The sequence below is a fragment of the Colius striatus genome, chromosome 12 (genome assembly GCF_028858725.1).
Source record: "Colius striatus isolate bColStr4 chromosome 12, bColStr4.1.hap1, whole genome shotgun sequence".
NCBI classification, from domain to species: Eukaryota; Metazoa; Chordata; class Aves; order Coliiformes; family Coliidae; genus Colius; species Colius striatus.
The window spans coordinates 6,722,474-6,748,808 of NC_084770.1; the positions used below are offsets into that span (position 1 = coordinate 6,722,474).

Genomic DNA, 26,335 nt, shown 5'->3' on the forward strand with positions numbered 1-26,335 from the left:
GAGAGGGGGGCAAACCCTGCTGCTAATTCAGGGTTAACCCATGAGTCTGGTCCAAGCTGAAATGTGGTTAGCTATGCTCATTCAATTTCCCTGCCACCTGCAGCCAGCTGTATGGGTCTTCATTTCTTCAACCTCATGTCTCTGTATGCTTTTCAGCATACACCATATTCTGTCTCAGAAACAACTGTGTTTTGGGTCAACTTGTAAACTACTTTGGGTCAACAAGTCCCATAGGATTCTTACAGCCATACAGGGAGTTAATTCCCTTTTGGTTACTTCTGCATCACCTCAGCAAAGATGCTTCTACTGTGTTGCTCCTTCCCTTTGTGCTTCTGAATTTAATGTTTTAACATTTTAATGTTACTTTGTTCAAGGATTGGTTAACTTTAGTTTCCTTGTGCTAGGAGGGAGCTGTGACTCCATTCTGTTGGATCCTGGTTTCATACGTCTGGGAGATGCACAAGTCCTTTAATGAGACAGTTCATTTGGAAAGGCACTGCGTGTCCTGCCCCCACATCCTTCTGTGCGTTGTCTGCTTTTTATAGCATTGAATAACACAGGAGGGAGTTCCCCTGACTCACTGGCTTGGAAGATCAGTGGCATGACAGAGCTTTCACTTGCGTTTCCTAACTCTTGAGTGTTACAAGTACCTTGAGGAGGAGCTGGTGAAGTTTTGATCTCAATGGCTGCAGATGCTCTTTAACCAGGGACTGGTGACACTGCCAGAGTGGTGTCGCTGATCCTTGGTCAAAGACCTGCACCCCTCAGTACAAGGATGGAAAAAGCCCATAAATTCAGAAAATCTGGATCAGTTTTCTGTGTCTCCCTAAGTCAGATCTCCTTCAGGAAGCTGCCTTTGATTTATAGCTGTGCTTTTTTCTTCAGTCTCTCCTGAAATAAAACCCTGACAGTGCTTGTCAGTCTATGTACACCATAAAGTTATACATCTATATGCATTGCAGCTCTGGTTCAGAGCTCTGCTGTCGAGGTGACAGGTTGTGCTGGTGGGATGAGTTGGCTTTTGTGTGATTTAAGCTTAAATATGCACTGGAAGTTGTGAGGTTTCCCTGGGGACATCTTGTGGAGGCAGTGAATGGGAGAGCTTGAAGTAGAGCCAACATTTGATGATTTTCTTGTTCACTTAATAAGTTTGGCTATAGTGAACAAGTCTCAGAAAGAGAATACTGGCAGGAAAAGCTTAGCTTTAAATACCGGGACTGTGCCACTTTTTGGGTGCTGCAGAAGCATGTAGCCCACAGTTGCATCCACAAGGGAGGAAAATGAGAGCATTTTTAAATGTTTTTGTAGTTTTGTTTTTCTCCTGCCTTGGAAATTCATTTGCTCACAGCTATGACTTGCAATGTTGCTGTTCTTCTGAGAGAGTAGCTCCTGTCTAAACTGATGACTCTGACAGCTGCTGTTCCTCTGGCAACACTGTCAAGCAGTTCAAGTGGAGACCTCAGTCATCCAGGGCTTCCTTCCCCAAAACTGCTTTTGCATAGACAAATGATGTTACTTCTCTGCAGTGGCACACCTTCAATTTGCTAATCTCTGTCCAAAACATGCTGAATGCTTTTGCAAGAAAGTCAGCTTGTGCCTACCAGCAGTTCAGGGGCCATTGAGGTGCTGTACAGATGGAAATGCGGATGAAGAGTTACCAGCCTTGGAGTGGGGCATTTCTGCACGGTGATGATGCTGGAGTGTTCAATGTGGTGTGCACAGCCTGGGGAGTGCTGCTGTCTGTAAATGCGGGTGCACATGACCAGTGTCTACTGGATGTGGTGGACATCACACTGTTGCCTTACAGCTGCTGTACTCCTGATGGGCTGCTGCTCTGACCAGTCTCTGATAGAGCATGTGAGTGAAATTGGCAAGAGGCTGGCTGGAAAGAGGTCCCCTAGCTTTGTTGCCCTGTACTAAGCAAGTGGTATATTTCAGGAGCCATCAGACTGTTCTATGAGACCACATTGGTGGTGGCTACCAGTCACCATATGAATCTAATATTACAATATGGCGTCTTGCCCACAAACCTTGCATGGGAGACCATGGAAGGGTGTCGGTGGTGGCTCACTGTTGCTTGCTTCAAGGCTTGCTTGCTTGCTTGCCTCAGGCTCATTGTTGCTACCTTCTGTACCTCCAAAAGTTGCAGCCTGACCAGAGTCTCCTTGGAGAGAGTTCAATAGTGTGATCAAGTTGTAAAGCTCCTCTTGCTGTGTAGCTGATGGAACTTGCTGTGTTCCTCTGCAGGAAGGAGCATTGGAAGCTGCTAGGCAACCTGAAAACCACAGTTGAAGGTTTGGTGTCCACCAGCAACCCGAATGTTTGGTCCAAGTATGGCGGCTTGGAACGGCTCTGCAGAGACATGCACAGCATCCTCTACCATGGGCTCATCCACGACAAGGTAGGGCTGTGTCCTGCCAGCAGTACCATCTGTCTGCAGCAGCTTTGGTGTCTGCCATGAGCAGGTGGGCCAGTCCTGTCTGTCGTGGCTTCCTTCAGTGCTAGCATGGAGTGGGTACAATGCTTACAGTAGTGTAGGAAATGAGCGAAGCAAGGGACTGAGCTTGCCTGGCCAGTGCTGTGGTTATCAGAGGGACCTGGATGTGTGTTCTTTCTATCTCACCACCTTCAGTGTAGTTTTTGCTAAGTACCTGAGTCCATTGTGCTGAGGTCAGCCCCTCTCTTCTTTCTTCCTGCTGCAGCCAAGTGATAAAGTTGCATTTGCAGTGAGTCAGCCCCGTATCATCCGCTCTTGGACAACTCCCCAGTGAGGTCTGGCAAGAGAAACCTTGTGTCTTTACAGTCTCTGTTTAGCCATGTTAATAACAGGAGCTGGCAGCCAGATCCGCTCCCTGCGTGAATGGGATCTCTCTTTCCAGGCTCTCCTTGTGCTTTGCAGTTGCTCACCAATCCGTGCCTCCTTCCATCGCTGCCTGGAAGAATTTATCTTTCCTACTTGTGTGCAGAGGCCTGAAGATCTCCCCTTCAGTTTGCAATTGCCAGCACAATTAATTTACAATGGAAAGTTGAAGCAAGTCTGCAGGGCATGCCTGGGGGTATGCTTGTCATGAGTGGCTCTGCCACCCAGAGAGCCATGCAGAGGAGAGAGCAGAGAGCCATGCAGGGGAGCTCCAGGCAGCTTGCACAAGCCAGCAGCATCCAGGAGCTGGAAGACCCTGCACCTATGCAGTGCTGATAAGCCTCCAGGAAGAGCCAGGCTGTCAGGTTGTCCCAGCAGGATGCTTTGCTCCCTGGATTTATTAAGTTTGCAGTCAGCACTCCTCATGGTGCTGCTCTATTTCTGTTAGTTCCCAGTGGCACAGACCAGAGACCTTCTTCGGCAGATCTGCAGAGAGAGAAGCTACCTTTTCAATGTGAGGAGAGCAGTGCTCCCTTCTGATACACAACACTCTTAATAGGCTTCAGGAAGTGAGATTTGAATGATTATATTTGTCTGTCTATTGATAACAGTTCATGCCAGACCTGCAAAGCAGGACAGTGCATGGACTTCCTCAATGCTTTTACTGTAGGCAAAGGCAGCTCTTTTACTTAGAAGTGTCTCCTCTGCTTGGGCATGTGTGACACCAATCGAAGTGTAAGAGCTGTAAAGAGAGGTCTGCAAAAATACAGCTTCCTAACTGCAGTTTTCTCATAGTTACTCCAGCAAAACGTTTCTTTTTACTTATTTTCTTATCAACTTTTTTCCTACAACTGGAAATAAATAAAGATGAAAACAATTCCACATGTGCATGTTAAAAAAAAAAAACAGGGTCAGAGTTTTTTACATTTTTGAATGAATTTTATTTATTTATCCAGAAAACTCCAATTCAATCTAGAGGACTAAAATTGCCATGTTAGTTCTCTAGTCTTAAAAACCAAACCAACTCCCTCAGACAAATGAACCACGAAGTAGAACCTATTCCTCCAAGTCTTGTGAAAGAGGAAATAGAGATGGAAAAAACAAAATGATCCTTTTGTTGAAGAGAGACATTTTGGGCTGTGTTTACACCCGATAAGATGGTGAGGAAAACAGCCACTCTACTACAGTTCCTCTTTAACAGGAAGAATAACTAAGAAAAAATAACTGCCTGGCTGAATAAAGCTGAGGCAAAGAGCAACAAAGAGCTGGCAGAAGTGCAGCACCAAATTTCTGGGGTACTTAGCTGTGCTGGTGTCTGTGGGGGTGGCTTGCATCAGACAGCAGTGGTTGCTTGTTTTGCTGGGTTGTGTTTCCATATTGCTTGTCATGTCCTGTTGCTGAGGTCTGACTCTGCAGTGCTGAGGCATCAGGACCCTCCTCCAGGTCCTGCTGTGGCAGGAAAGGGAATGGTGATATGTGAACTTGGTTGACCTTGAATTTGGCAGACCTGTGGTTGGCCTTTAGGATTCTTATTGAAAGAGTGGGAGCCCTTCAGTGCCATATCCCATCTCTCCCAGGACCTCTCCTGTCTCCATAGTATGGAGAGTTGTCTGGACATATGTGATCTGGTCACTTGTGGGCTGATGGAATTGTAGACTCACAGAATGGTGGGGGTTGGGAGAGACCTCTAGAGATCATCAAGTCCAACTCCTCTGTTAAAGCAGGTTCCTCTCGATCAGGTCACACAGGAACGTGTCCAGGCGGGTTTGGAAACTTCCAGAGAAGGAGCTTCCACACCCACCCTGGGCAGCCTGTGCCAGGGCTCCCTCACCTCAACACCAAATAAGTTTTTCCTTGTGTTTAAGTGAAACTTTTTGAGTTGCAGCTTATGTCCATTACCCTTTGTCCTGTCACTGGGCACTACAGAACAAAGACTGGCCCCAACTTCTCCACATCCACCCTTTAGGTATTTCTCAGCATTGATAAGGTCCCCCCTCAGTCTTTTCTTCTCCAGACGAAACAGCCCCAGGTCCCACAGCCTTTCCTCATTAAGTGCTCTAGTCCCCTTATCATCTTTGTAGCCTTCTACTGGACTCTCTCCAGATGTTCTCTATCACTCTTGAACTGAGAAGCCCAAAGCTGGACACAGGACTCCAGATGTGGCCTTACTAGGGCAGAGTAGAGGGAGAGGAGAATCTCCATTGACTTGCTGGCTATGCTCTTCTTAATGTACCCTAGGATGCAATAACTGAGAGGTCACCATGGGAGAGCAAGAGACAACTTACAGCATTTTTTAACTTGATCACTTTATCTACAAAGCAGTTATAGACTTGCTTTGTTTTTCCTCTGTAAATCATTTCTGCTCTTCCTCTATTTTCTGGCCCATCTTGCCAGGTTTAGAGGCTGTTCTGTCCTGGTAGCAAGGGACTGATGGGAGACGTTGCCATTCAACTGGGATTTGGGTGGTGGTATCTAATTGCTGCTGTCCTGGACAGGTGTGCTGCAGACAGAAGGATTACTGGCAGTTTGTGAAGGACATTCGTTGGCTGAGTCCAGGCTCTGCTCATCACCTGGAGAAGGTGAGTTCTGGTGGGATGACTTTGTGTACCCAGCGGCGAGGGGAGAGGGAAGCTGGGCAGTGAGCCTCACCAGTGGGATAGCGGCACCTCGGCTGTTGGCTGTTGGATGAAGTGGCTTCATGGCATGTGGAGGCTGAAGCAGCTGTGTGTTTGTGTACAAGCCACATCCCAGGAACTCAGCATGGCTTGGGCTGAGACAATTATGTGCTTATTTCTCCCAAGCCAGTCTCTAGCTCGGCTGAGCCGGGTGCAGCGGGCATCACCAAGGGAACCGGCACAAGCAGCGCTTGTGTGGCTGCAGGGGTGATTCATGCCTTTGTGCAAATCTCTCATGGTCTGGGCTGTACCATTTCTGGGTTGTGGCTTCACTATGCATTTGATTCTCCTGTTTCTGGCTTGTGCAGACCAATGGTATGTGGGGATGCTCCTGGTCTTCGGTTGCCTTTTACAGACATCCCTGGTCCCCACCATGGAGTGGTGCAAGGGGCTGACCTCCGGTGATCTCAATGTCCAGCCCGCTGCTGGGGGTCATGGGATGTAACTCCATTCTCTGTCCAGCTCTTGAAGTTGCAACAGCTCAGGTGTCGCTGTAACCTTTCCCAGTTAACGTGTCAGTTAACGTGACTGTTACCACTGGGGTCAGGTTGATTTGGGAGCATGGGGTCCCTCTGGGTCAGGGGCAGGGCACATGGGTGGGAGAGTGCAATATAAATTCATCGTGCTGGTGGCAGTCTGAGGACTTTAGTCACTGGCTGACCTTTGAAGCCTTGTTCCTGCTCAGTGCTTTTACCTCCCTGGTGGCTGGGGAGCTGCTGGGACTTGTCCTCCTTCCTGCTGACAGTGACTGGCACTGGAAAGCTGCTGTTATCAGGGGAAACAAAGCCAGGTGGTGGAACAACTCCTGGTCCCCAGCTTGCCTCTGCGTGCCTTAACCTGTGCCTGGTGTCCCTTTGCAGTTCATCAGCCTGCAGGAGAGCAGCCAGCCCAACCCCGAGGGCCTGGGGGACCAGGCCATTGCGCAGCTGTGGCTACAGCACAGCCTGCAGTGCCACTGCCTGTCCGTGCAGCTCAGACCACTCCTGGGGAACCGGCAGTACATCAGGAAGTTCTACACAGGTAACACTGGCCTTTTCCTTGTTAGAAAAATAACGGTGGCATCTCCAAGCTGTGTGGGAGTGAGAGGGAACGACAGAAAAGGTGGTTTGCATGTGAGCAGCTGGCATTGTCACACCGTGCTGGTGAGAGGGACCTCCCTGAGCAACAGTTTTCTCTCCCCAGACACTGCCTTCCTGCTCAGTGACGGCCACGTCACGGCCATGCTGCAGTGCTTGGAGGCTGTTGAACAGAACAACCCCAGGCTTCTGGCTCAGATTGACACCTCCATGGTGAGTTGAGGTCCTGGCTTTTCTGTCTGGCTCTCTTCAGATGCTGTCTGGCTGCAGCTGTTCACATGAAGTCTTGTGAACATATGGAACCCTTGGATGGGGCTCTGGACTTGGAAGTAGCAAAAGGAGCTCTGACAGGATGAGAGCAGTAAACTGGTCTCTGCACTGCCTGCATAAGCCTGACAGGAGTTAGGGTGGGAAAAATGGCTGTGTGGAGCCTGTAGTGAGGTACCTCGCTTCTAACTGACATTGAGGATTTGAGTATGAGGACCTAAGGACCTGTTCTTTGTAAGAGGCACCTCTAAAGTCCTCTCCAATAGTCCCAGGCTTCAGGGCTAGCAAGCAGAGCTTCCTGATCATGAGGGATAGCCACCTTCCAAGGGACGGGTAGCACCCCAGGACACCTGGATGCCCACTCTTTCTAGTGATGCCAGGGGATCCCTGTGCAGCCCTGTGACAGCTGCTCCCTCCCAAGAGGAGGAGAATAGCGGCTGCTTTCTTTGCACAAAGCTGGCTGCTTTCTTTGCACAAAGCTTCCCAGAGGACAGCAGTTAATGAGGCTTCATTAAATGGGGGCTGTGTTCTTTCAGCTGGCTGGCACGTCACTGCCATCCGTGTGCACATCAGGTCCTGCTGGGACAAGAGACGTGTGTGACCATGGTGCTGAAGGACAGGAGAGCCACCTTCCTGGGGCACTGGGCTGCCTGGACCATTTCACTGGGAGCCTGGTAATCTCCCAATGGGAGCCCATGTAGCTATGATCAAAGAGCCAGTTCCCTTCTGTATTGCATGTTCTTCCCTCCCCCTCCTCCTGCCCCCAGGGCTGCTGCATCCTTTGCTGGCTGATGACCAGATGCTTGCAGCTTGATTCTTTTCCATTGCTGCTTCTTTGACACGTAGCACCGTAAATGCTGCTTTATTAATGTTGACACCTCTCTTCAGCTTAACAGGAAGAGTAACAGTCCTCCTCCAGTGACCAAGAGTCAGAGCCTGACTGCCCTCCCTGCATCCCCATATGTCCCCACTGCAGGCTGCGTGCAGCAGCGCTGCTTTGGGTCCTTCTCCAGCCTGCACCATCCAGTCTCCTCCAGCCTTGCAGGTAACAAGGGTGGGCTGGGAAGCTCAGGATAGACCCAGAAAAGACTCTGCCCACAATGGGAGGGAAATCCCTGGCCTTAGTACTTGGTGGATGGGCATGCCAGTGTGAAACCACAAGCTTATTGCCATAGAGTATTCTGCTTGTGCCAGAGTATATGACATCCTGCTCCTGCCTCTGTCCAGACAGGAGACCAGTGAGTCCCTCCATCAGCTCCAGTGCCAGTCAGTCCCAGGAGCGCTGCCCGTCAACCCGGTCCTCTTCCTTCAGCGAGGGCAGGTCACCTCTGGAGCAGCCTGACTCTGTCACTCACTTCCACACTCCATCACCCAAAGACCCCTTCTCTCTGACCAGCGAGATGAGCTCCAGTACCACCAGCCAGAGCGAGGACACCTGTACAGGGAGTCAGGATGACTCACAGAGCGATGTGAACGATGGGCCAGAGTACCTGGCCATTGGGAACTTGGGACGCCGGGGCCGGGCATGCAGCAGCACCAGCACCAGCAGCACCAAGAGCAGTAGTTCCAAACTCTTCTCCTCCAGCAGCTCTCAGAAGCTGGACTCAGTCTCATCCCTGGGAGAGCAGGGAGCAAGCGGAGGTGGCAGCAGGGGCCTGAGCCTGTTGCGCCGGTCCAGCTTCTCAGAGGGCCAGTCGGCAGCTCCGCAGGGCATCCTCAAGAAGAGCCACGTGCGCTCACACTCTGACACCAATGTGGCTTCGGGGAAGTTGCACGGTAATGGGGCAGCTTTTCTGGGATGGCTTTGGGGTGTGGGAGTCCCTGGTACTGGGAGGCTAATGCTGGCCAACCCATGGGTCAGGTTGGTGAGTGGAACAGTGGGCAAGCAGTTGGGAAGTTTGGTCTTTGCCCCTAGCTTTCTTGCTCTGCACTGAAGTGATGGGCTGACATCTTGCTTCCCAGAATGCCCTGGGCTGTTCTGTTATTAGAAAATGACAGTGATGCTGGGGCATTTGCCAACCTGCTGACCCACTGGCCTTTCTCAGCTGGGACATGGGCTTGGGCTTGGTCTTGTCCTACTGGTAGGATTGTCATCCTACTGGTAATCTGCTGGGTCCTCTTGTGTTCTTGATTGGATGGATGCATGGGCTGTGGGGACTGGGATATGAGGGGACAACCAAATTGTGGGAGTCTGCCTCATGGGTGCTGCCTTCATGGGAGGAGTTCCTTGCTGAGTTATAACCAGTCTGTCTCTGTTTTCTCTCTCTTAATGCTGCCCTTCTCTTCCTCTGTCTGCTCAGGAGGCCTCAGGGATATCACCATTATAATAGAAGATCCAGTGGCAGGTTTGGGAGCCAGTGTAACAGCCCTTCATTAGCGATCATTGCATCGAGTTCAGGATTTCCATCAACCCATTAGTGTCCATTAAGAAAATTCTTTCTTCCCTGAATTCCAGCTGGTGCTTTGAAGTGTGGTCAGGTTTTATGCATGCAACCTGACTGAAGATCCCAGCTTGGTTTTTGGGAGCAGTGGGCCAGACCCAGAAGGGCACCCAGCTCCGCTGCATGGCGTTAAGGAGCACTGGCCACTGAGTCCCTGAACTCTGTTCCCTGCCCTTCCCTTCACTCTGCTGCCTCAAGATCCATAAGGGGTTTCATCTCTCATCTAGCAAACAAGGGCTAGCAGTTAAACAGGCTTGTGCTTGAACAACTTTGTTTTTATTTAGTGGATCTGTGATGTAGAGAGGTTTGATGTTGGCTGAGTTCATCTGCATCCCAGCCAGCTGTGTGTGCACCCACAGCCCAGACTCTTGTGTGCTCTTCTGGACTTGGGGCAGATTTCCCCATGAGAGCTGGGAGCAAAGAGGAGTAGGAGATTGAGAGGATGGGATTGCCCCTCTGTTGTGCTCGACATGTCAGGTTATCACTTGGCACCTGCCCCATGTCCAGCCCTGTGTGCTCCTGTCCCACTCCAGTCAGGGTATTCTCAGTCTCTCTCAGCAGCCTCCGTCACACAGCTGCCCCGGCCAGGTGCTCCACGGGGACACAGCTCTCTACAGGGCACCAGCACCTTGGGCTCTGGTCAGGGCAGCTCCTGGCAGTCCCCACCAGCTCAGCCTGCCAGAGACTTACACCTGCCCACAGCCTGTGTAGGTCACCTTGAGCACTATAGCCCAGGCTCCAGGATTGTGTGCAGGGAACCCTGGCTTCTAGGTGAGCAAGAGCATGTCCTTCAAATGCCTCCTTCTACTGTTAGCTGGGCTGTTTTGCAGGACTGGGAGCCCCACAGATCCCTCAACTGCTCAGGTTTTCCCTTGTCTCCTGGCTCTCTTGCCCTGTGTGATAACTCTTCCCTTGGAGATATTCCAGCAGGAAAAAGGAGCTGGCAGAAGCACTTGCTGGAGCCTGCTGTGTTCTCTGGTGCTGTGAGAAAGGCTTAGGACTTCACTGCTCCATGGCTCTCATGAGCTTTTCTCCTTTACCCTTCTCCTCTCCTGCCTGAGATGCCCTTTTAGTTTTGTCTTCTCCTGGGTTTGTCCTCAGCTGTGGCAGGGAGCAGGAAGATGTCCCTCCTTGCTTCCCATCCATTTGTGGCTGCCTGTGTGATGCTGAGTCCCTTTCATTTCACACTGTGCAACAGCCGGGCACCTCCAGGACACTGATGTGTGCCTGATGTCATCTTCCCTTCCAGAGTCCCATGGCGATCCAGGCGGGGGGAGAGGGCCAGTCTCTGCTTCCACCCAGAGCAGTGAGCTGAGCACACCCAGCTCCCTCTACATGGAGTATGGTGAGTACAGCCAGCCCCAGCCCGCACGCTCGCTCCTGTGCGGGCTCCTCCATCAGCTCCGGTGACCTCAGCTTCTGGCACCTGTTTGTGGGACTCTGGGCACTGGTAGGGCTTGTTATCACGAAGATAGCAGCAGGTCACTCCCTCATAGGTTTGTTTCTTGCTTTTCTAGACTCTGGACAGTACCTGAGCTCGGGGGAAGGGATGTTCAGAAGACCCTCAGAAGGGCAGTCTCTCATCAGTTATCTCTCTGAGCAGGACTTTGGCAGCTGTGCAGACCTGGAGAAGGTGAGGGAGGCAGCAGCAGTCTGTGTGTGTTGGAGAACTTATCTTACTGCAAGTTCGGTGATACTTTGTAGGCTGCCCTTTGTGTTCTGTGAGTATTCTGGTACCTAAGAAGGCCTTAGTTATCTAGGTCCTCATAGAAGAGTCAGTTTTTATGGGGTTGACAGGGATTAAAGTCTTTCTACCACCTTTCATGAATAATAAGCTCTTTCCTGTCACAGGTGGGGAACACAGCTTTACCAAGTCTTCAAATGCATTTTGCATGCATTTGCTCTTGCCTTGCAGGAGAATGCCCACTTCAGCATCTCGGAGTCCCTGATCGCTGCCATTGAGCTGATGAAATGCAACATGATGAGCCGGCAGCTGGAGGAGGAGGAGGAGGAAGACAGCGACAGGGAGATCCAGGAGCTGAAACAAAAGATTCGCATTCGACGGCAGCAGATCCGCACCAGGCACATGTTCCCTACCTGCCAGGAGATGGGCTCAGACAGTGAGTGATGTGGTTCAGGCTCATCAGCTAACAGGATGTGGGTTTCTGTCTGTTGTCTGTCTTTATAGCATCCTGCCTTCCTGCCCGTTCGTAGCAAACAATCTTACTGCAGAGGTTTGTGAAACTCAGCTGCTGTTGAAGGCCATAATGGGACTGACACTGATAACACTTGTGTGGTGCTGGTGCTGAGTTGTGGAGTAGGATTTCATTCTGAACCCATAGTGTTTTTCATCCTTGATATCCATCCCTCCCTGCCCCAGCCATACCTGGCTATCAGCTACTCCTTTAGCTGCCAATGACCCTTCAGACTGCTTCCACTGATGGCTTGGCTGTGTTGTGTTTCTCCCAGGTGTTGTGGTGACAGACAGTGGGTCCCAGTTCAGCTCCCATGGCTCCCTGTGGCTCTCTGACTCTGGCTCCGCGGAGGATGTGGAAGAATATGAGATCCGAGGTAGGAGGAAATGTCTCTGTTGATCTCTTGCATAGACACAGACTTCTTGGTGTGGTTGTTTTGAGGTCAGTCCCACTGAAGAAGAGTGTGTCTCTGACCTTCAGGATGGCTTTTCCCAAACAAATGGCTGAACTCAGAGCATGAGCAGGGCAACAGTTTCCCTCATATGGTGGCACGACTTTCCCTCAAAATCCTTTGTAACCTCCTAGCATTCAGTGCCTCTGGCTAGTAGGTGGTTTCCATTTCATTGCCTGGTCCACATAGTGGCTGTCAAAGCTGGAGAGAGGTGTGAAAGCTGCCATTCTGCTCTTCTCTCCAGGCAGAAGAAGCTGTAGCTCTGACCACTTATCTTGTGGGTGGTGGTGGCGGGTGCTGGTCACATCCTGACTTGTAATACCTGTAGTCTGTGCCCTTGGCAGCTTGTGTGGCTGAGCTTACCGCCCACAGGAGAGCTGTCTGGGCCCCTGGGCATTCCTTTCCTTCAGAGCTTTGTTCATCCTCTGGGGTGGGTGACTGACTTCTCAGCAGTACCTCCATCTCGCTGACTTTGAGAAGGAGATGCAGCAGTTCAGTCTTCAGCTATAAACTTCTCATCTCTTGACCACTGACAGCAGAGCTCTCCTTTCAGTCCCTGAGGGATAGACTTTGGGCTCAGTTTTGAAGCCCACATTGGGGTGTGTGAATCCACTTCTGGGCCTCTTTCATATGAGTGCTGCTCTTGTATTGTGCCCTTTCTCTTTGGCCTGGCCAAAGGACTGAAGTCAACTGTTTTGTCATCACCGTGTTATACAGATGGTAACGATGGATCTAACCTGATTCAAATGTCCAACAACGGCCTCTCAGTGTCAATGGCTTCCTTGTTCTCAGGTAGTACCCTGCAGTGTGTGTGTGTGCAAGGTGTGTGTGTCTGTGTACGTGCACACTTCTCAGAAGTCTGCCTGACTTGGGAACTGTAAACAGTATCATCCAGATGTCAACATGAAAAGCTGTGGCAGGATGGAGCAGAGAGGAGGCAAAGGAGCTGTGCCCTGGGCTCCATCCCCCAGGGCATTTTGCTGTGTGGTGAAGGTACCTGTTGTGAAGGCTTGTCTTGCCTGGGGTAGGGCTTAGCAGGCCTATGGCATGGTTTTGTGGCTCTGTAGCTGCTGAAGTCTGAATCTGGGCTGGAAGAGAGCAGAGTCCTCTACAGTGTGGGACCAGGTCTCCATCCCAGGTGCTTTAGGGAGTGTCTTCCTCCTTGACTTGGCAGAGCTGACATACTGTAGCTCTGATCTGAAGCACAGCCAACCCTTCCCATCCTGCTCAGACTTGACTTGGAGAAGAATCCTTCCAGAAAGAAGTCTTAGAGGGAGAAGTAGTGAGAGTAGACAGGGCATAGCCAGTTTGTTTGAGGCCCTGGACACCAGCATTACATGCAGCCAGGTCTTGCTTAGTGTTTTTATTGTTTACAGTACTACTAGATAATCCTTCTGGTCTGCTGGCTGCGTTTAAATGACCTTCATGTGCTCTCTATTTGCTTTTAGCCCAGAAACAGCCTACATGGGCTGCTGCTGTTCTCTCCTGTCAGGTGTTTGGCACCAGAACATGGCTCCTGTTAGAGGTGCTGGTGCTCAGACCGTGAGTCTGTACAGCATGAGTCTGTACATTTACAGACAGGACTGGGACTTGCTCCCCTTGGCAACAGCCTGGGGGTGGTACTCAGTCAGGCTGGGATTCCTTTGTCCTCAGTGTGCAACTGGTTCCTGGCCAGGATCAGATGGGCTCTGTGTGGGTCTGTGTAGCTGATCTGTGTGAGGTGGGGGAGCAGAGACCCTGAACTATGCCTCTCCCAGCCAGACCGTGGGCCACTGTGTCAGGAGGAGATAAAAACTATTTCACTGTTCAGGTGAGGGAGCCCTGGCACAGGCTGCCCAGAAGGGTTGTGGAGTCTCCTTCCTTGGAGGTCTTCAAGACCCACCTGGACATGTTCCTATGCGACCTGATCTAGGTGAACCTGCTTCTGCAGGGGGGTTGGACTAGATGATCTCTAAAGGTCCCTTCCAACCCTACCGTTCTATGATTCTATGAGATGCAAACCTATGTCTATGGGTGGTGTGGTAACTGTAAACTCCATTCCTAGAGCTCCCCCGAGGTACAAAACAGGAGGCTGACTGGGCTGAAGGTTGTGGCATTGGCCTCTCTTCTGTCCTGAGCTGTTGTGCTTTCCCCTTGCACACTCTCCTTACCTTTTCTGGGACTGTCTGCAATGGAGCAGAGTTTCCACACTGCCATGTACTACTGGAAGAATTTCAAGATTCTTCCTGTCAGGGTTTAACCTGCTGGAGTGAAAGAAAGATGAGTGATGAAGTGCCACAGAGTACTGCCAGGTACCCAAGTCTGGCACCAAGGGAGCACATGGGACAGTCCAGGACTGTTGGGCAGCTGACAGAGGGGACAGGACTCCAGTGTCCTGCACCTTACTTTGGTCCCCTCCTTCCTCAGGAGATAGGTCTGTGGCCTCAGCAGAGGGCTGGTCCTCATGACTACTGGCCTGCTCTCTGCATAGATGCTGATGTGTCTTGGGAGCTCAGGCTGCAAGCCCCAGCTGTGCAGTTGTTGACAAGCTGTGACATGGCCACAGTCTGATCTAACAGGTTGTGGGCAAGTAGAGAGAAGAGCTCTGCATCCCATTGCTGATTCCCCGCAGCATCTGTGCTGCATGTAGAAAGCTATTAAACCTTCATGCTAACCTTGCTGTCCTGCCCTTCTAGCTCCTGTGTGTGTACTGCTTCAGGCCATATCAATCCTAGGACTTGGTATGTGGCCTCTACCAGCAACCACTTACCTCCTCAAAACCCTGAGGCTCCCTGTTTCCACAGCATCCCACCATGCACTTCCCTTGTAACTCCCACAGGTGACTGATCAGACTGCCTTTCTCCTTGCTGCTCGATGCCACTGGTAGAAGTTGATGCTATAGTTATGTGCCTTTGAACAGCTTGATGAGTTTTACAGTGAAACTTTGGTTTGAAATTAGTGTGTGATTCTGCTCTGCTCCATCTTCTTCACCTTTTCTGTTTGTGATTCAGATGCAGACATCAAGAGGAACCCAGACTACAGCAGGAAGTCCTTTCTCTCCTCAGAGTCCATGTACGTCTTTGACATTTGGCAAGACATCTTGGTACTGAGTTCCCCTTGTGCCAAATTCTGCTCTTCCATGTGCATTAGCTATTCCTTTGCACCTCCCACCCTTCCTTTATTTAGCAGTGGGGCATTGGGTCCTAAACCCAGCACCTGGGATGATCAGGATATTCACATGAGGTAGATACAATATGGACTAGTGTCGGGAGAGATGCCCATGCCTCCTACTACATCAGAGGCTGGGGAGAGGACCTGGCACAACCTGGAGCATCTGGACTGGCTGTTGGCTCTGAGCATCCCTGTCTCCCTCCTCTCACCTGGGATGGCCTGCTATACTATATGGTGTGCCACCTTCTCTCCAGCCCTTGCTGCTGTGCTCTGATGTAGAGGTGGAACTGCTGGCACACAGCAGTGCTCACAGACTGTCTGTACATTGCAGCACCAGCTTAAACATGAAGGGCTTGGTCTTTTCCTGGTATTGGCCTGGGGTGGAGAGGTGGGGGCTGTGGGGACGTGAATCACAACCTGTTTTGAGCACAGCTACTGTGTTAATTCTCTGAAAGCAAAACACCTTTGGAACCCCTCTGCCTGTTGGGTGAGAAACAAAGCTGTGTCTGTGCTTGCCAGCTTCTTGGGTAGGCTCATACTGAGAGAGCAGTTCCTTCTGGCTTGTACAGACACTGGCTCTCACTTTGCAGCTTCCCCTGCAAATAGGCTCAGGTGTTTCTAAGAAAGATATGTTTTGATAACCTTTCTAAACAGTTGTTGCTGTGCCATTAGCCAGCTTTGCTTGGGGACAGCTGCAAAGATCAGTCACGTGTATCAATTTTAAGCCTGTGTAGCAGTGCAGACTTAAGGTCCCAGAGTTGAAGGGAGCGTCTTTGCCTGGAGCTGGGACTGGCATTCGGTTGTGAGGAGGGCACAGCTGTGAGACCTGGTACTAACCACTCCCTTCTTGTCTAGGTCCCATTCCTTCCTCAGTTCTAACTCAGCAGATGCTGTGGCCATGGGCTTGCTGAAGCAGTTTGAGGGCATGCAGCTCCCGGCCGCCTCTGAGTTGGAGTGGCTGGTCCCTGAGCACGATGCCCCGCAGAAGGTAGGGGTGTGAGTCCTCATCCATCTTGCATTTGATCTTTCCTGGAGCCCTGGCTCAGCCCATTGCCAAGGGGATTTGCTGGTTACAGTGGTCCCTCTGTGAAGCTGGAGGGAGGTGTCATGTCTGGACTTTGGGGTTGGGCACAACTGAGTGCTACTGCAGAGTGCCTGGATGCCTGGGGACATTCCCTGGCAGGCAGTTGCAGGTTTCTGGCAAACCAGCCAGGTGCGTTGCCTTTGTGATACCAGGCAAGGATCTGACCCTCTTGCCTGCCTCTCCCAGCTCCTGCCCATCCCCGACTCTCTGCCCATCTCTCCTGATGATGGTGAACACGCCGACATCTACAAGCTGAGGATTCGGGTGCGTGGAAACCTGGAGTGGGCCCCACCACGGCCGCAGATCATCTTCAACATCCACCCAGCCCCAACGTAAGGACCCCCACAGCCCAGGGCTCTCTGGGGACCTGCCCTTTCCAACCCTGTTCCATCAACACATCCCCCATCCCACCTCACTGCCAGGGCTCTCCTGGCTTTAGGCCTGGTAGATCCATGGTGGTCACCGGCGGCAGCTGGTGCTGCGTGATGGAGCCAGTGCCTGCGATCAGTGCCTTTGGTGTGCACAACAAGGCTTTTGCCCTTGGATTTGTTGCCCACATTTAAGTGGCAAAGCAGGTGGCCATCTCTGCCATCCAGACCCGTGCCAGTGCCTGTCCTCTGGTGCCACGTGCTGTCAGGGCTGGCCTCAAGCATATTGTTTTCTGTCTCTGGGCAGGAGGAAGGTGGCCGTGGCCAAGCAGAACTACCGGTGTGCAGGCTGTGGCATCCGGACTGATCCTGGTGAGTGCTGGAACCCTGACCCAGAGTGCAGGGGTGGTGGCAGAGCTCAGAACAAGGTCCCTGGGGATGTGATACAGTGCCTTTGCCAGCTCTGCCCACAGAGGAGCCTCCTTCTCCAGAAGGTCACAGGGCTGGTGGAGGCAAAGAGCAGCCAGCCTATCCTTTGGAGACCATTTCAAATGTTGACTCTTCTAAGGCAAAGTCATCTGTTGGGCTCCTAAAGCTGCCAGCAGGTTCTGCTGTGGGTACAGCTGCAGAGCTCTTTGACCATCCCTCTTTTTTGATTGTGTAGACGTGACTGCATGAGACTGAGCTGTGTTCCCAAATGCTTTTGCAGTTGTCAAGGGTGCTTGCAGACAGCAGTGTTGAGTGCTTTGGGGCTGCGGGGGGGTATCAGCAAGGCAGAGTGACTTGTTTGTTGGAAGTGCAGCATTGGGGGTCCAATATGTGGCTGGGCAGAACCCGTGGCTGAGCTGACCTCCCTGTCTGCCTGGCTTTGGGCAGATTACATCAAGCGGCTGCGCTACTGTGAGTACCTGGGGAAGTACTTCTGCCAGTGCTGCCATGAGAATGCCCAAACCATCATCCCCAGCCGCATCCTGCGCAAGTGGGACTTCAGCAAGTACTACGTGAGCAACTTCTCCAAAGACCTGCTGAGCAAGATCTGGAGTGACCCACTTTTCAACGTGCAGGATATCAATCCTTCCCTGTACCGCAAAGTGAAGTCTCTCAACCAAGTGTGGGTATGACCTTTTCCATGCCTTCCTGAGTGGGGTGAGCTGGGTGGCTGCCAATTGTAAACTGTTCCAGGGAAGCTGGAGAGAAGTTGCTATTTCAGTTCTTGAAGTTTAAAACCTCAGTACTGTGGGTTTCCATTTGCCTCTTGTTCTTTGTCCAGTAATGCAGGGCTTTCAAAAGGAATTTGTGCCTGGTGTCCAGCTGGGCTTTGCTTTATTTCCTGCAGCACATGATGACAATGACTGCTCGCTTTGCCCTGCGTGGTGTAAACACTTCAGTAGCAGGGGAGCAGCAGCTGAGGAAACAGTGGTCATTTCAGCAGGGGCAGACCTGCTTGGCCAAGGACCATACTCTGTTTACTAATTCTTGTGTGTCCCCCCTTCCCCTCCAGCTGCTGCGAATCCAGCTTTTCCACATGAAGAACATGTTTAAGACGTGCCGGCTGGCAAAAGAGTGAGTCCCTGGGCTGTGAGATGAAGCTGCTTTGCTGTCCTGGATCAGTTCCACGGCAATGTGCACTAAGGATCTGTGCAGCCTGTGCAACGAGCAATGGGGGAGAGGGAAGTGGAGGGGAAGAGAAAGCAGAAACGGTGGAAAGAGAGGATTTAGTGGAGTTGATTTGCTCTGAGCTCTGGTTTCTCTCCTTGCAGCCTCCTAGACTCCTTTGATGCAGTGCCTGGCCACTTGACGGAGGATTTGCACCTCTATTCACTGAATGACCTCAGTGCCATCAAGAAAGGGGACCTGGTGCCTCGCCTCACAGAGCTCTTGAAAGCAGGCAGCTTGCATGTTGAGAAGTGTATGGTAAGGCCTCCTTGCCTGCCTCCCATATGGCTTCACAGCCTTGGGAGCAGGCTTTGCTGCAAAGATAACTGATGGGGAGGCCTTTGATGTGCAGGGTGGCCACCAAATTAACTGATTCAATGTTAGCTACTCCTGCCTGCTCCACAGAGCTCCTATTCAGCATGTATGGAATGTTTATTACCCCATTTTGAGTCTCCCTGACCCCTGAGACATGTTGATTCTGCCTTGCTGTGCTTCATGCTGGGGAAGGGCTGTGCCATATGGTTAGAGTAGGGCACCATGTCCTGCTGCCCTGCCCTGCTCTGTCTCCTGCCCTGTTTGCCAGAGAGATAAAAAGCATTTAGCTGCTTTTTCCTCACCTTTTCTTCTTCCAGCTCTGCCAAGCCAAGGGCTTCATCTGCGAGTTCTGCCAGAATGAGGATGACATCATCTTCCCCTTTGAGCTCAACAAGTGCAGGACATGTGAAGGTGAGATGCTGGGGAGAAACAGGGAGGGGACAGACCCTGCAGCCGCCAAGATCCTCCTCCAGTTTGAGTGACATTTGTACTAGTGAGAGGTACAGAGCCAGCCAGACCAGAGTATCGGTGCATGGCCTGTGTCTCTGTACCATGTTGTCACAGCAGCAGAGCAGCATTTTGATGGTGTTTCATAAGAGCTGCTGGCGTGATGGAATATGTAGATCCCCTCCTGACCACACTGTGTGCTGCCTGCCTGAGCAGCAGTAGATGTGTGTTTAGGAGCCATGGGCTTCACTTCTACTGTGGTTACAGGACATGCAGCTCGCCCGCTTGTGTATCTGGAGCTGACCTTGTAGTGCAGAATGAGCCTGAAGGCATTGTCTGTGTGCCCTTCCTACCTGCCAAGAAGTCCCTGGGCCCCTTCAGGCATCATCCTTGATAATGCCCAGTACTAATGGCCAAGCAGAGCTTGTCCTTGCAGCTTGGGACCAACCTCTGAACTGGCTTGAAATGGCTACGTGGTTGCCAGAGTAAACTTGGGGCAGTCACTGTTTCCTTGGAGAATCAGGAAAGTTTAGGGAAGGACCTTGTGTGGTGCAGGAAACCTCCTGCTAGTGATCCCAAAGGCTTTGCAAGCTGGTGCAGGGACCCTGCAGTGTGACTTCTTGCTGCTCCAGAATGGTGCTGGAGCTCTGCTTGTGGTGCTTGTTCAGCCACTGCTTTGGTTTGAAATGTCCTCCTGGACAAGCCTGGAGCATCCCTCCACAGGGTGCAGAGAGTCAGGCAGTCTGTGTCAGCCTCTGCCAGCTCTCAGCCATGCTCTCCCCCACAGAATGCAAAGCCTGCTACCACAAGTCCTGCTTCAAATCCACCCGCTGTCCTCGCTGTGAGCGGCTTCAGGCCCGGAGGGAGCTGCTGGCCAAGCAGAGCATGGAGTCCTACATCTCGGACTACGAAGACGAGCTGGAGGAACCGGAGGTGGTGGCAGCCACATGAGACGTTGCAGCGGAGGAGCAGATCATGGGTTCATTTACATGTGTGGCCTTTGTCACCAGAGACTGAGCCACACAGACTGGAGATGAGGGCTGCCAGGAGCACTGTCCCCAAGGGTTGTTTTCCCCCATGCTTAGTGCAGGGCTGGGAAAGGGGCATCTTCCATCATCTAGGTCTGCTCCAGGTGCTGCTTGAAGTCCCTGATGCCTTTTCCGAGCAGTTGTTTGTGCAGGACCAGGCAGGGCTGTGCTGCCAGTCCCCTTCCCTGCTCCTCAGCAGTATCTCTGGGGGAACTCAGCACTTTCTGCCCATCAGCTGTATACTAGGAAGCTCTGGCCACGTCTGCTGCTTGGAGGAGGGAATCAACTCTCTGAGTGCTCCGTCCTGCTGCTGGGGGTTGTGTGCATGGAGGGAAGGGTGGGGGGTTGGGGTTGGTTGTACATTTAACAGCTCCCTTTCTCACATGTGGCTCGGGACACTGCGAGAGAGCAGTTGCTCTCACTTGAGGATCAGAGCAGAGGAGGTGGCAGTGGTGCCAACGCCAGGCTGGTGCCTCTCCTCTCGGTGCTGTCTGTGCTGAGCTGCTCTCCCTGTGCTGCCGAGGGGCTTTGCCTCTGGAGCAGCCACACGAGGGGGCCGGTGCTGCAGGGCTTTGGGCGGCAGTGGATCCGTGGCTGGAGGATGCGGTAGGCAAAGCTTCCAACCCCCCTTCCTCCTCCTCCTCTGTCCTCCCTGGGGAACATATCCTCCTTTAAGGGTGACATGGGACCTCACTCTGGTGGCACCAACACCCACCTTGTGTGCAGCCTTCTGCCTGAGGCCTGGTGGATGCAGGGGAAGGCTCAGCCTCCAGCTGCCTCCCCTGAGCCTCTGTCTTTGTCCTCATAGGGTTTTTGGTTTTTAATCTACTGGATTTAGTTGTGTCTTGTTTTAAGGCGGTTGTTTGTATTTTTAACTCCGTGTTCTCCCCCCAAGAAGGTGCTGCTTGAAGTGCCTCTTTAGGGGACGTGTGATCTGCTTGGGACTCACCAGTATAAAACCTCCAGGGCTGTCCTGTTCCTCATTCCTCACCCCTGGACAGGGCTGGCATTTGCCAGCTCTCTCCTTTCCCACCAGATCTCCAGCTCTCCAGCCCTGAGCCAGGCAAAGCCTCAAGGCATCCCAGCTGCAGTGAAGCAGGGTGGCCAGGCAGCCTGTGCAATATGGGGGCTTGCATGGGGGAGAGGGATTTGGCACTGTGGTGCTGCAGAGGGTTAGTCCCTCCCCAGTGCAGGGCTGCCTGCCCAAACTGACGGCTCTGCAGGGTAGGACCCAACAGTACAAGCTGAGCTCTGTGACCAGTTGAGGAGGTGCCTGTGCATGGCAGAGGGATGCTTTAGCTCGTGGCACAGATGAATATCCCCATCACCCTAGCATGGGTGGGATGGGGGTGGCAGGGGGGTGTTTGGAAGGATGGTGTGGCCTGTGTATGTGCAAGAAGGGCATTGAAGGACTGGGGAGCAATGCACTGGCAGAAGACATCCAGGGCCAATGGCTCCTGCCATGCCTGCCCTGACTTGAGGCTGGTATGTGACCCCTCCTGGGCTGTCCCAGTGGGGGTAGCAGGAACAGAGGGAGAGGCTTGAGACCAGGAGAGGTAGTGATGGGGTTCAGTTGGGGTGGGTGGCTGCAAGCCCTGCTGCTGGGGGCCAGGCTCCTGCATGGCAGCATCTCTCCCCTGCCTGCAGCATCCTGACAAAGTCAGGTGTAGCCCAGGAAAGGAAATTAGCTCCCTGCTTGCACCCCTGGTGTTTTTGCAGCCTCCTGTCTTGCTTCTGCTTCTTTTCCCCAGGGGAGCAGCTGCTCTTCTGCTCGCTCTCCATCTCTGCACTGACATCTCTGGCACTGGTCCACCTTGGCCTTGTGTGTTCCCAACTCCAAGCTGAGCCCTCCTGCTGCTGCCTGGAGCTGGCACCCTCTTCCCTGGAGCTGCTTCAGCAGCACACCTCCATCCACCCTGTTTTGTTTGAAGCACTTTAATGTCATGGACAGCAGATGAGAGGCTGCTCACGTCCCTTTCTAGAAGCACTGAGTACATTTAGAGAAGAGGGAAGGGATTTTGGCCTTTTTTGTGGTTTCTACCCTCCACCATGGACTTTGGCAGCAATGAGACTTGCAAACCCAGCGGAGATCTCCAGGGCAGAGTGGTGCCCAGCACTGACTGCTACAAGTGACACTGGAACTGGCTGAGGCAGTGAGCTCTTTGTAAGGGAGAGCAAGGCTCTTCCCGGCCATCAATTGGAGCTCTCCCACGGGACTATTGCACAGCGTAGCAACAAAAATGCCGTCCCTAATAAACTACCTTAATAAGGGGCCTGGTTGTGTTGTGGCATCGTTTCAGGAGGGGTGATTGTGTGTATCCCCACCTTGGGGTCAGTGCTGCAGTGCTGCTTGGCCCCAGGGGCAGGGAGGGAGCAGGATGCACAACCTGATGGCAAGGGGGAACAGCTTGTGCAATAGGCAGATGTCACGGCGAGGGGGTTATTGTCACCACCCCTTGACTAAGCCATCTAGTTTGTGGCTTCTCCCTGCAAACTGCCCACTGGAGGGGCAGGAGGTACAAGCCACTGCGTAAGGGGCTCTCTGTAGTGCCTGTCCCCTTCTTGAGCCTGCCTTTGCTGCTAGCAGCGGGGCCCAGGGGCATGGCCTTGGCTGTCCCATCCCTGCTTACATCCCTGTCCCATGCAGCCTGGCTCTCCCCTCACAGCAGTGTCCTGCATTCCCCCCATAAACACCAGAGACATGAGAGGTACAAACTGGAAGCTTTAACACGAGGGCTGGAGGACATGTGTACAGAGCACGGGCTCTGTGTGGAGCGGGGCAGGGCTTCCCTGGGGGCAGCACAGCAGGAGTTTCAATGGCCACTTGGGCTTAGTCCCAGGGAGTTGTAGAAAAGGTTTGTGGCAGGTACAGGAACACTGAGGATGGGCTTGTGCGGCTGCCAGCGAACACACACAGCCCCAGCAGCAGCCCCAGCGCAGCAGCTCGAGCAGGGGGCGATGGCAGAGAAGAAACCTGCAGGGCTGTGGGGCTTGTCATGGTTACAGTGCGCCCTGCAACAGCACCCGGGGCCAGCCCTGGGCGGAAGGTGCAAGCTGGCACCTTGGCAAAGGCCCCCATGCCCCCAGCACTAGAGAGGCATGAGCAATCTCAAGGCATGCTGTGTCCATCACTGGGAGAGCGTTTGTGGGGCGTAGCGACGCTCAAACTGATCCACCTTGAACTTGCGCTTGCAGCCGGCGTAGTTCATGTAGCGGATCTTGCCGAAGACGGCCCGCTCCGTCCAGCCGTGGTCGTGGATGCCACAGATGGACCAGAGGCAGCCTGCCGGGCGTGGGGACACAGCGTCAGCTCTTCCCCGTGCTCAGAGGCTGCCTGAGAGCAGGGGGGATGTGGGTGCAAAGTGGGAGAGGCTGAAGCGTGGGCTGGAGTGTCTGCAGAGCCCTCCTCCCGCACCACAGCCCTGGCCATCAGAGACAAGACCCCCCACCCTGTGCCTCCATCCTGCAGCTTACCCACGTATCCATTGGGGTCCCTCCCGTCCAGCTCGTAGCGGTCATTGAGGTAGATGGCAAACTGCAGGGCCTCCTCAGGGGAGTGGGTCCACTCCAGGATCTTCTTGGCCCAGTACATCCGCAGGAAGCCGTGCATCTTGCCCTCCCGGACCATTTGGAGCTAGGGAGAAAGGGATGGCTTCAAGGGGTCAGTCCATGCCAGGTCACCTCTGCCCCTTGGGCAAAGGCTCCGCTTTTTGAGAGAGGGAGATGCAAGGCACTACCTGGGCAGCATTCCAGAGCGGGTCATGTGTGGTCCCCTGCTCCAGCTCTTCCAGCTTGTAGAGAAAAGGCCTCTTGTCTTTGGCGTGGAGCTTCAGGGTGGTTTGTGCCCAGCTGTAGGCAGCTGTGAGCAAGACAGATAAGGAACGCCACTGAGCAACCTGCCCCTGCAGGGCCCCAAGGAAGGGATGGACAACTGGGCTACTGAGGGCACCATGCCTTGGAGGCACCAGCCTTGAGTAGGGCATCCACCAGCTCCTGTCCTACCTCCAGAAGGTACCACATGATGGCACATTAGTGCCCTCACAGCCCCTCTCCTAGCAGAAACAGGACTGCCAAGTTGGGGTGACCAGTTGGGTACCAGTCTGGCCCCCAGCATTGCCCACCTGACCCAGGCTGGTACCTTGCACGCTGTCGTACTTGTCATTGTAGTAGCAAAAGTTTTCAGACAGCTCCCGCCGCACCACGGCCTCCTCCACAAACACATCCACTGACTCTTTGTACTTGCTCCGCTGCTTCTGCACCTCCAGGATGGCTCGTTGGGTGGAAACCTGGCCTGGGGATGTGGGGAGGGAGCAAGTCAGGCTGCTGGTCCAAGCCACCGTGCTTGGTCCTGCAGCAGAGAGCCTGGGACGCTCACCAAAGTGGAACCATGGGGACAGGTTGCTGAGAGCCTCCTTGTTGGGGTTGTTGCGGTGGGCACCGAAGGATTTCAGCCTCTGGGAGATGAAGGACTGGAGCACAGCCAGCCCTGCGGCCGTGCCGGGGGTCGCCCACTCCACCGCCTTCACCGTGCGGTCCACCTGCAAGCTGGAATAACAGGCCTCCCAGTCGATGGGCTGGGTGGCCACCAGGAAGTGTGAGTGCATTGGCAGCTGCTCTTCAGCCATGGGTGTATTGTCTCCTGGATGTCCTCAACTAACAAGTCCCCAGCCCATGCCAGCTTCCTCCTCTTAACCAAGCCCTTCAGGGCAGAGATGTGGGAGCTGAATGAATGAGGTGAGAAGCTCCCTCCCCCAGGGCATCCCCATCTCCTCACCACGTGCAAGTAACCTCAGGGAGGTCCCTGCCCCCATCCCCTGCTGTCCCCTCCCAGGATCACAAAGCAGCTGTGAATGTCTCCCAGGGTGGCCATGAGTGGGTGTGGAGGTGTCCCCGCTGGTACCTTTGCCAGGCAGGAGGGGGGATATGGATGATGAATGATGGGAGGAAACTCTGTGAGGAACTCAGGGATCTGAGTGTTGATCTTGCCACGGAAGGTCCAGGCGCTGTACTCCTGCTTGGAGGAGGCCAGCCAACAAGGCACAATGTTGTGGGCATCAACCTGGGAAGCAAACCCCTAGAGGTGAGCATGAGCAGCAGAAGCAAACAGTCCTGAGATGACACACACACTCCCAGCTCAGGTTACTCCAGCACACCTCTGCAGGCACGAAATGCAGGAGACAACTTTCTCCCACATCTCACCAGCCAGAGTTTTCCCCTCCCAGAGTGTGGGCACTCACCTGTGCAAATGGCACATCCTCTGGCAACCGCTGCCTGACGTCTTCCACCCACTGCCGGGGCAGGCGGAGGGGGCAGAAGTCTGTCACCAGCCCACCCACGCCGTGCTCCACCACAAATGTGGGCAGCACGTCCTTGGCGTAGCCCAGCAGCATGTGGAAGGGGATGTTCAGCTCTTCACACTCCTGCAGCGAGGAGGAAAGGGCTATGGGATGGGCCATGCCTCTGCAGGTTTGCTGAAGGGATGGATCTGCCATGGTTTGCTGAAGGGACGGATCTGCCTCTCCCCCTTCCCAAGGAGCCCAGTCCCACCCAGCACGGGCATCCCCACAGCTGCTGTACCTTGGCCACTTCCTGCAGGCCCCTCAGCATGAAGTCATAGTGGCGGATGGTGGCATCCAGGAATTTGGGCACCAGGCAGAAGCAGACGTGCAGAGGCAGCTCCTGTTTGAGGGCCAGGCGCTGGGCGTAGAGGAAAGCCCAGTTATCTGGGGAGAAAGCACACGGGGCACTGCCGGGAGGATGCTTTGCTGGGGGGATGGGGATGGGTTTCCCAAGAGGAATCCCCCCTAGTCCCCTCTGCAGCTCCAAGGCCTATCGAGGGAAGGGATCAAGGCTTTTGCTACCCATGGGAGCTCTGCCTCCCGGCTGCCACGCACCTTGCACCCGCTGGTCCCGGGACATCCAGTAAAGGATGCACCGAGCATCCTCCTTCAGATCATCGCCCTGCGAGACGAGGCGAACCCGCTTCTTGTTGTACTTGAACTCTCGCACGGACGGGGCCGTCCTCCGCCGGGCCTCATGCACCGCCTCCTTTTCTTCCTCCTCCTTCTCTCCCTTCATCCTCCTCCGAGACGCGCGTGGCGGCTCCGCGGCCTCAGCCTTTCTCTTCCTTTGCCCCCGCCACATCTTTATCACTGCCTTTGCCCGGAGCAGCGTGGTTGCCGTCCCAAAACACAAAACAGAACCGTCCTGAGCTCCCGGTGGGCATCCAGATCCCTCCCTCAGAGTGCAGGGGATGCTGGTACCCAACCCGCCCCGCTTCCCGGGGGTCCCGGTCCCTACCCAGCGACCGTGCGGCCCTCCG

The 26,335-nt window shown here is 53.5% G+C and overlaps 2 protein-coding genes across 7 annotated transcripts in view; one reads left to right on the top strand and one right to left on the bottom strand.

Moving 5' to 3' along the window:
- The window catches only part of RUBCN (rubicon autophagy regulator), a 30,615-nt gene extending 8,329 nt beyond the window's left edge, over window positions 1-22,286 (top strand). For 4 of the 6 annotated variants that reach the window (XM_062006097.1, XM_062006098.1, XM_062006093.1 and 1 more), the window contains exons 2-22: window positions 2,248-2,401; window positions 5,356-5,439; window positions 6,396-6,555; window positions 6,718-6,824; window positions 7,415-7,552; window positions 7,767-7,923; window positions 8,106-8,654; window positions 10,569-10,664; window positions 10,837-10,952; window positions 11,235-11,439; window positions 11,789-11,890; window positions 12,683-12,757; window positions 14,956-15,016; window positions 15,971-16,103; window positions 16,386-16,531; window positions 16,875-16,939; window positions 17,444-17,682; window positions 18,069-18,130; window positions 18,328-18,481; window positions 18,856-18,949; window positions 19,773-22,286. In XM_062006097.1, coding sequence (XP_061862081.1) covers window positions 2,363-2,401; window positions 5,356-5,439; window positions 6,396-6,555; window positions 6,718-6,824; window positions 7,415-7,552; window positions 7,767-7,923; window positions 8,106-8,654; window positions 10,569-10,664; window positions 10,837-10,952; window positions 11,235-11,439; window positions 11,789-11,890; window positions 12,683-12,757; window positions 14,956-15,016; window positions 15,971-16,103; window positions 16,386-16,531; window positions 16,875-16,939; window positions 17,444-17,682; window positions 18,069-18,130; window positions 18,328-18,481; window positions 18,856-18,949; window positions 19,773-19,936 — 2,946 coding nt within the window. In that variant the 5' untranslated portion in view covers window positions 2,248-2,362 and the 3' untranslated portion in view covers window positions 19,937-22,286. Of the gene's footprint in view, window positions 1-2,247; window positions 2,402-5,355; window positions 5,440-6,395; window positions 6,556-6,717; window positions 6,825-7,414; window positions 7,553-7,766; window positions 7,924-8,105; window positions 8,655-10,568; window positions 10,665-10,836; window positions 10,953-11,234; window positions 11,440-11,788; window positions 11,891-12,682; window positions 12,758-14,955; window positions 15,017-15,970; window positions 16,104-16,385; window positions 16,532-16,874; window positions 16,940-17,443; window positions 17,683-18,068; window positions 18,131-18,327; window positions 18,482-18,855; window positions 18,950-19,772 lie in introns of those variants that run through there. The other 2 variants (XM_062006094.1, XM_062006096.1) reach the window with 2 other exon arrangements.
- A 417-nt stretch (window positions 22,287-22,703) lies between these two features.
- Window positions 22,704-26,333, bottom strand: LOC104562410 (deoxyribodipyrimidine photo-lyase). The gene is made up of 10 exons (XM_062006134.1): window positions 26,314-26,333; window positions 25,908-26,169; window positions 25,591-25,736; window positions 25,251-25,433; window positions 24,914-25,072; window positions 24,389-24,587; window positions 24,152-24,304; window positions 23,751-23,872; window positions 23,488-23,647; window positions 22,704-23,296 (listed from the first exon to the last, which is right to left on the bottom strand). Exons 2-10 carry the CDS (start codon window positions 26,155-26,157, stop codon window positions 23,142-23,144), a joined length of 1,527 nt encoding a protein of 508 aa, XP_061862118.1. The 5' UTR covers window positions 26,158-26,169; window positions 26,314-26,333; the 3' UTR covers window positions 22,704-23,141.
- Between the last annotated feature and the right edge of the window lie 2 nt (window positions 26,334-26,335).

What these genes read in the sequence shown, in the direction of transcription:
- LOC104562410 (XM_062006134.1), bottom strand. Translation starts at nt 26,157, where the DNA reads ATGTGGCGGGGGCAAAGGAAGAGAAAGGCTGAGGCCGCGGAGCCGCCA. An exon ending in GCCTGCAGGAAGTGGCCAAG is followed by an intron (nt 25,434 to 25,590) that starts GTACAGCAGCTG and finishes TCCTCGCTGCAG; the next exon opens with GAGTGTGAAGAGCTGAACAT. An exon ending in CCCCCTCCTGCCTGGCAAAG is followed by an intron (nt 24,588 to 24,913) that starts GTACCAGCGGGG and finishes GTGGCCACCCAG; the next exon opens with CCCATCGACTGGGAGGCCTG.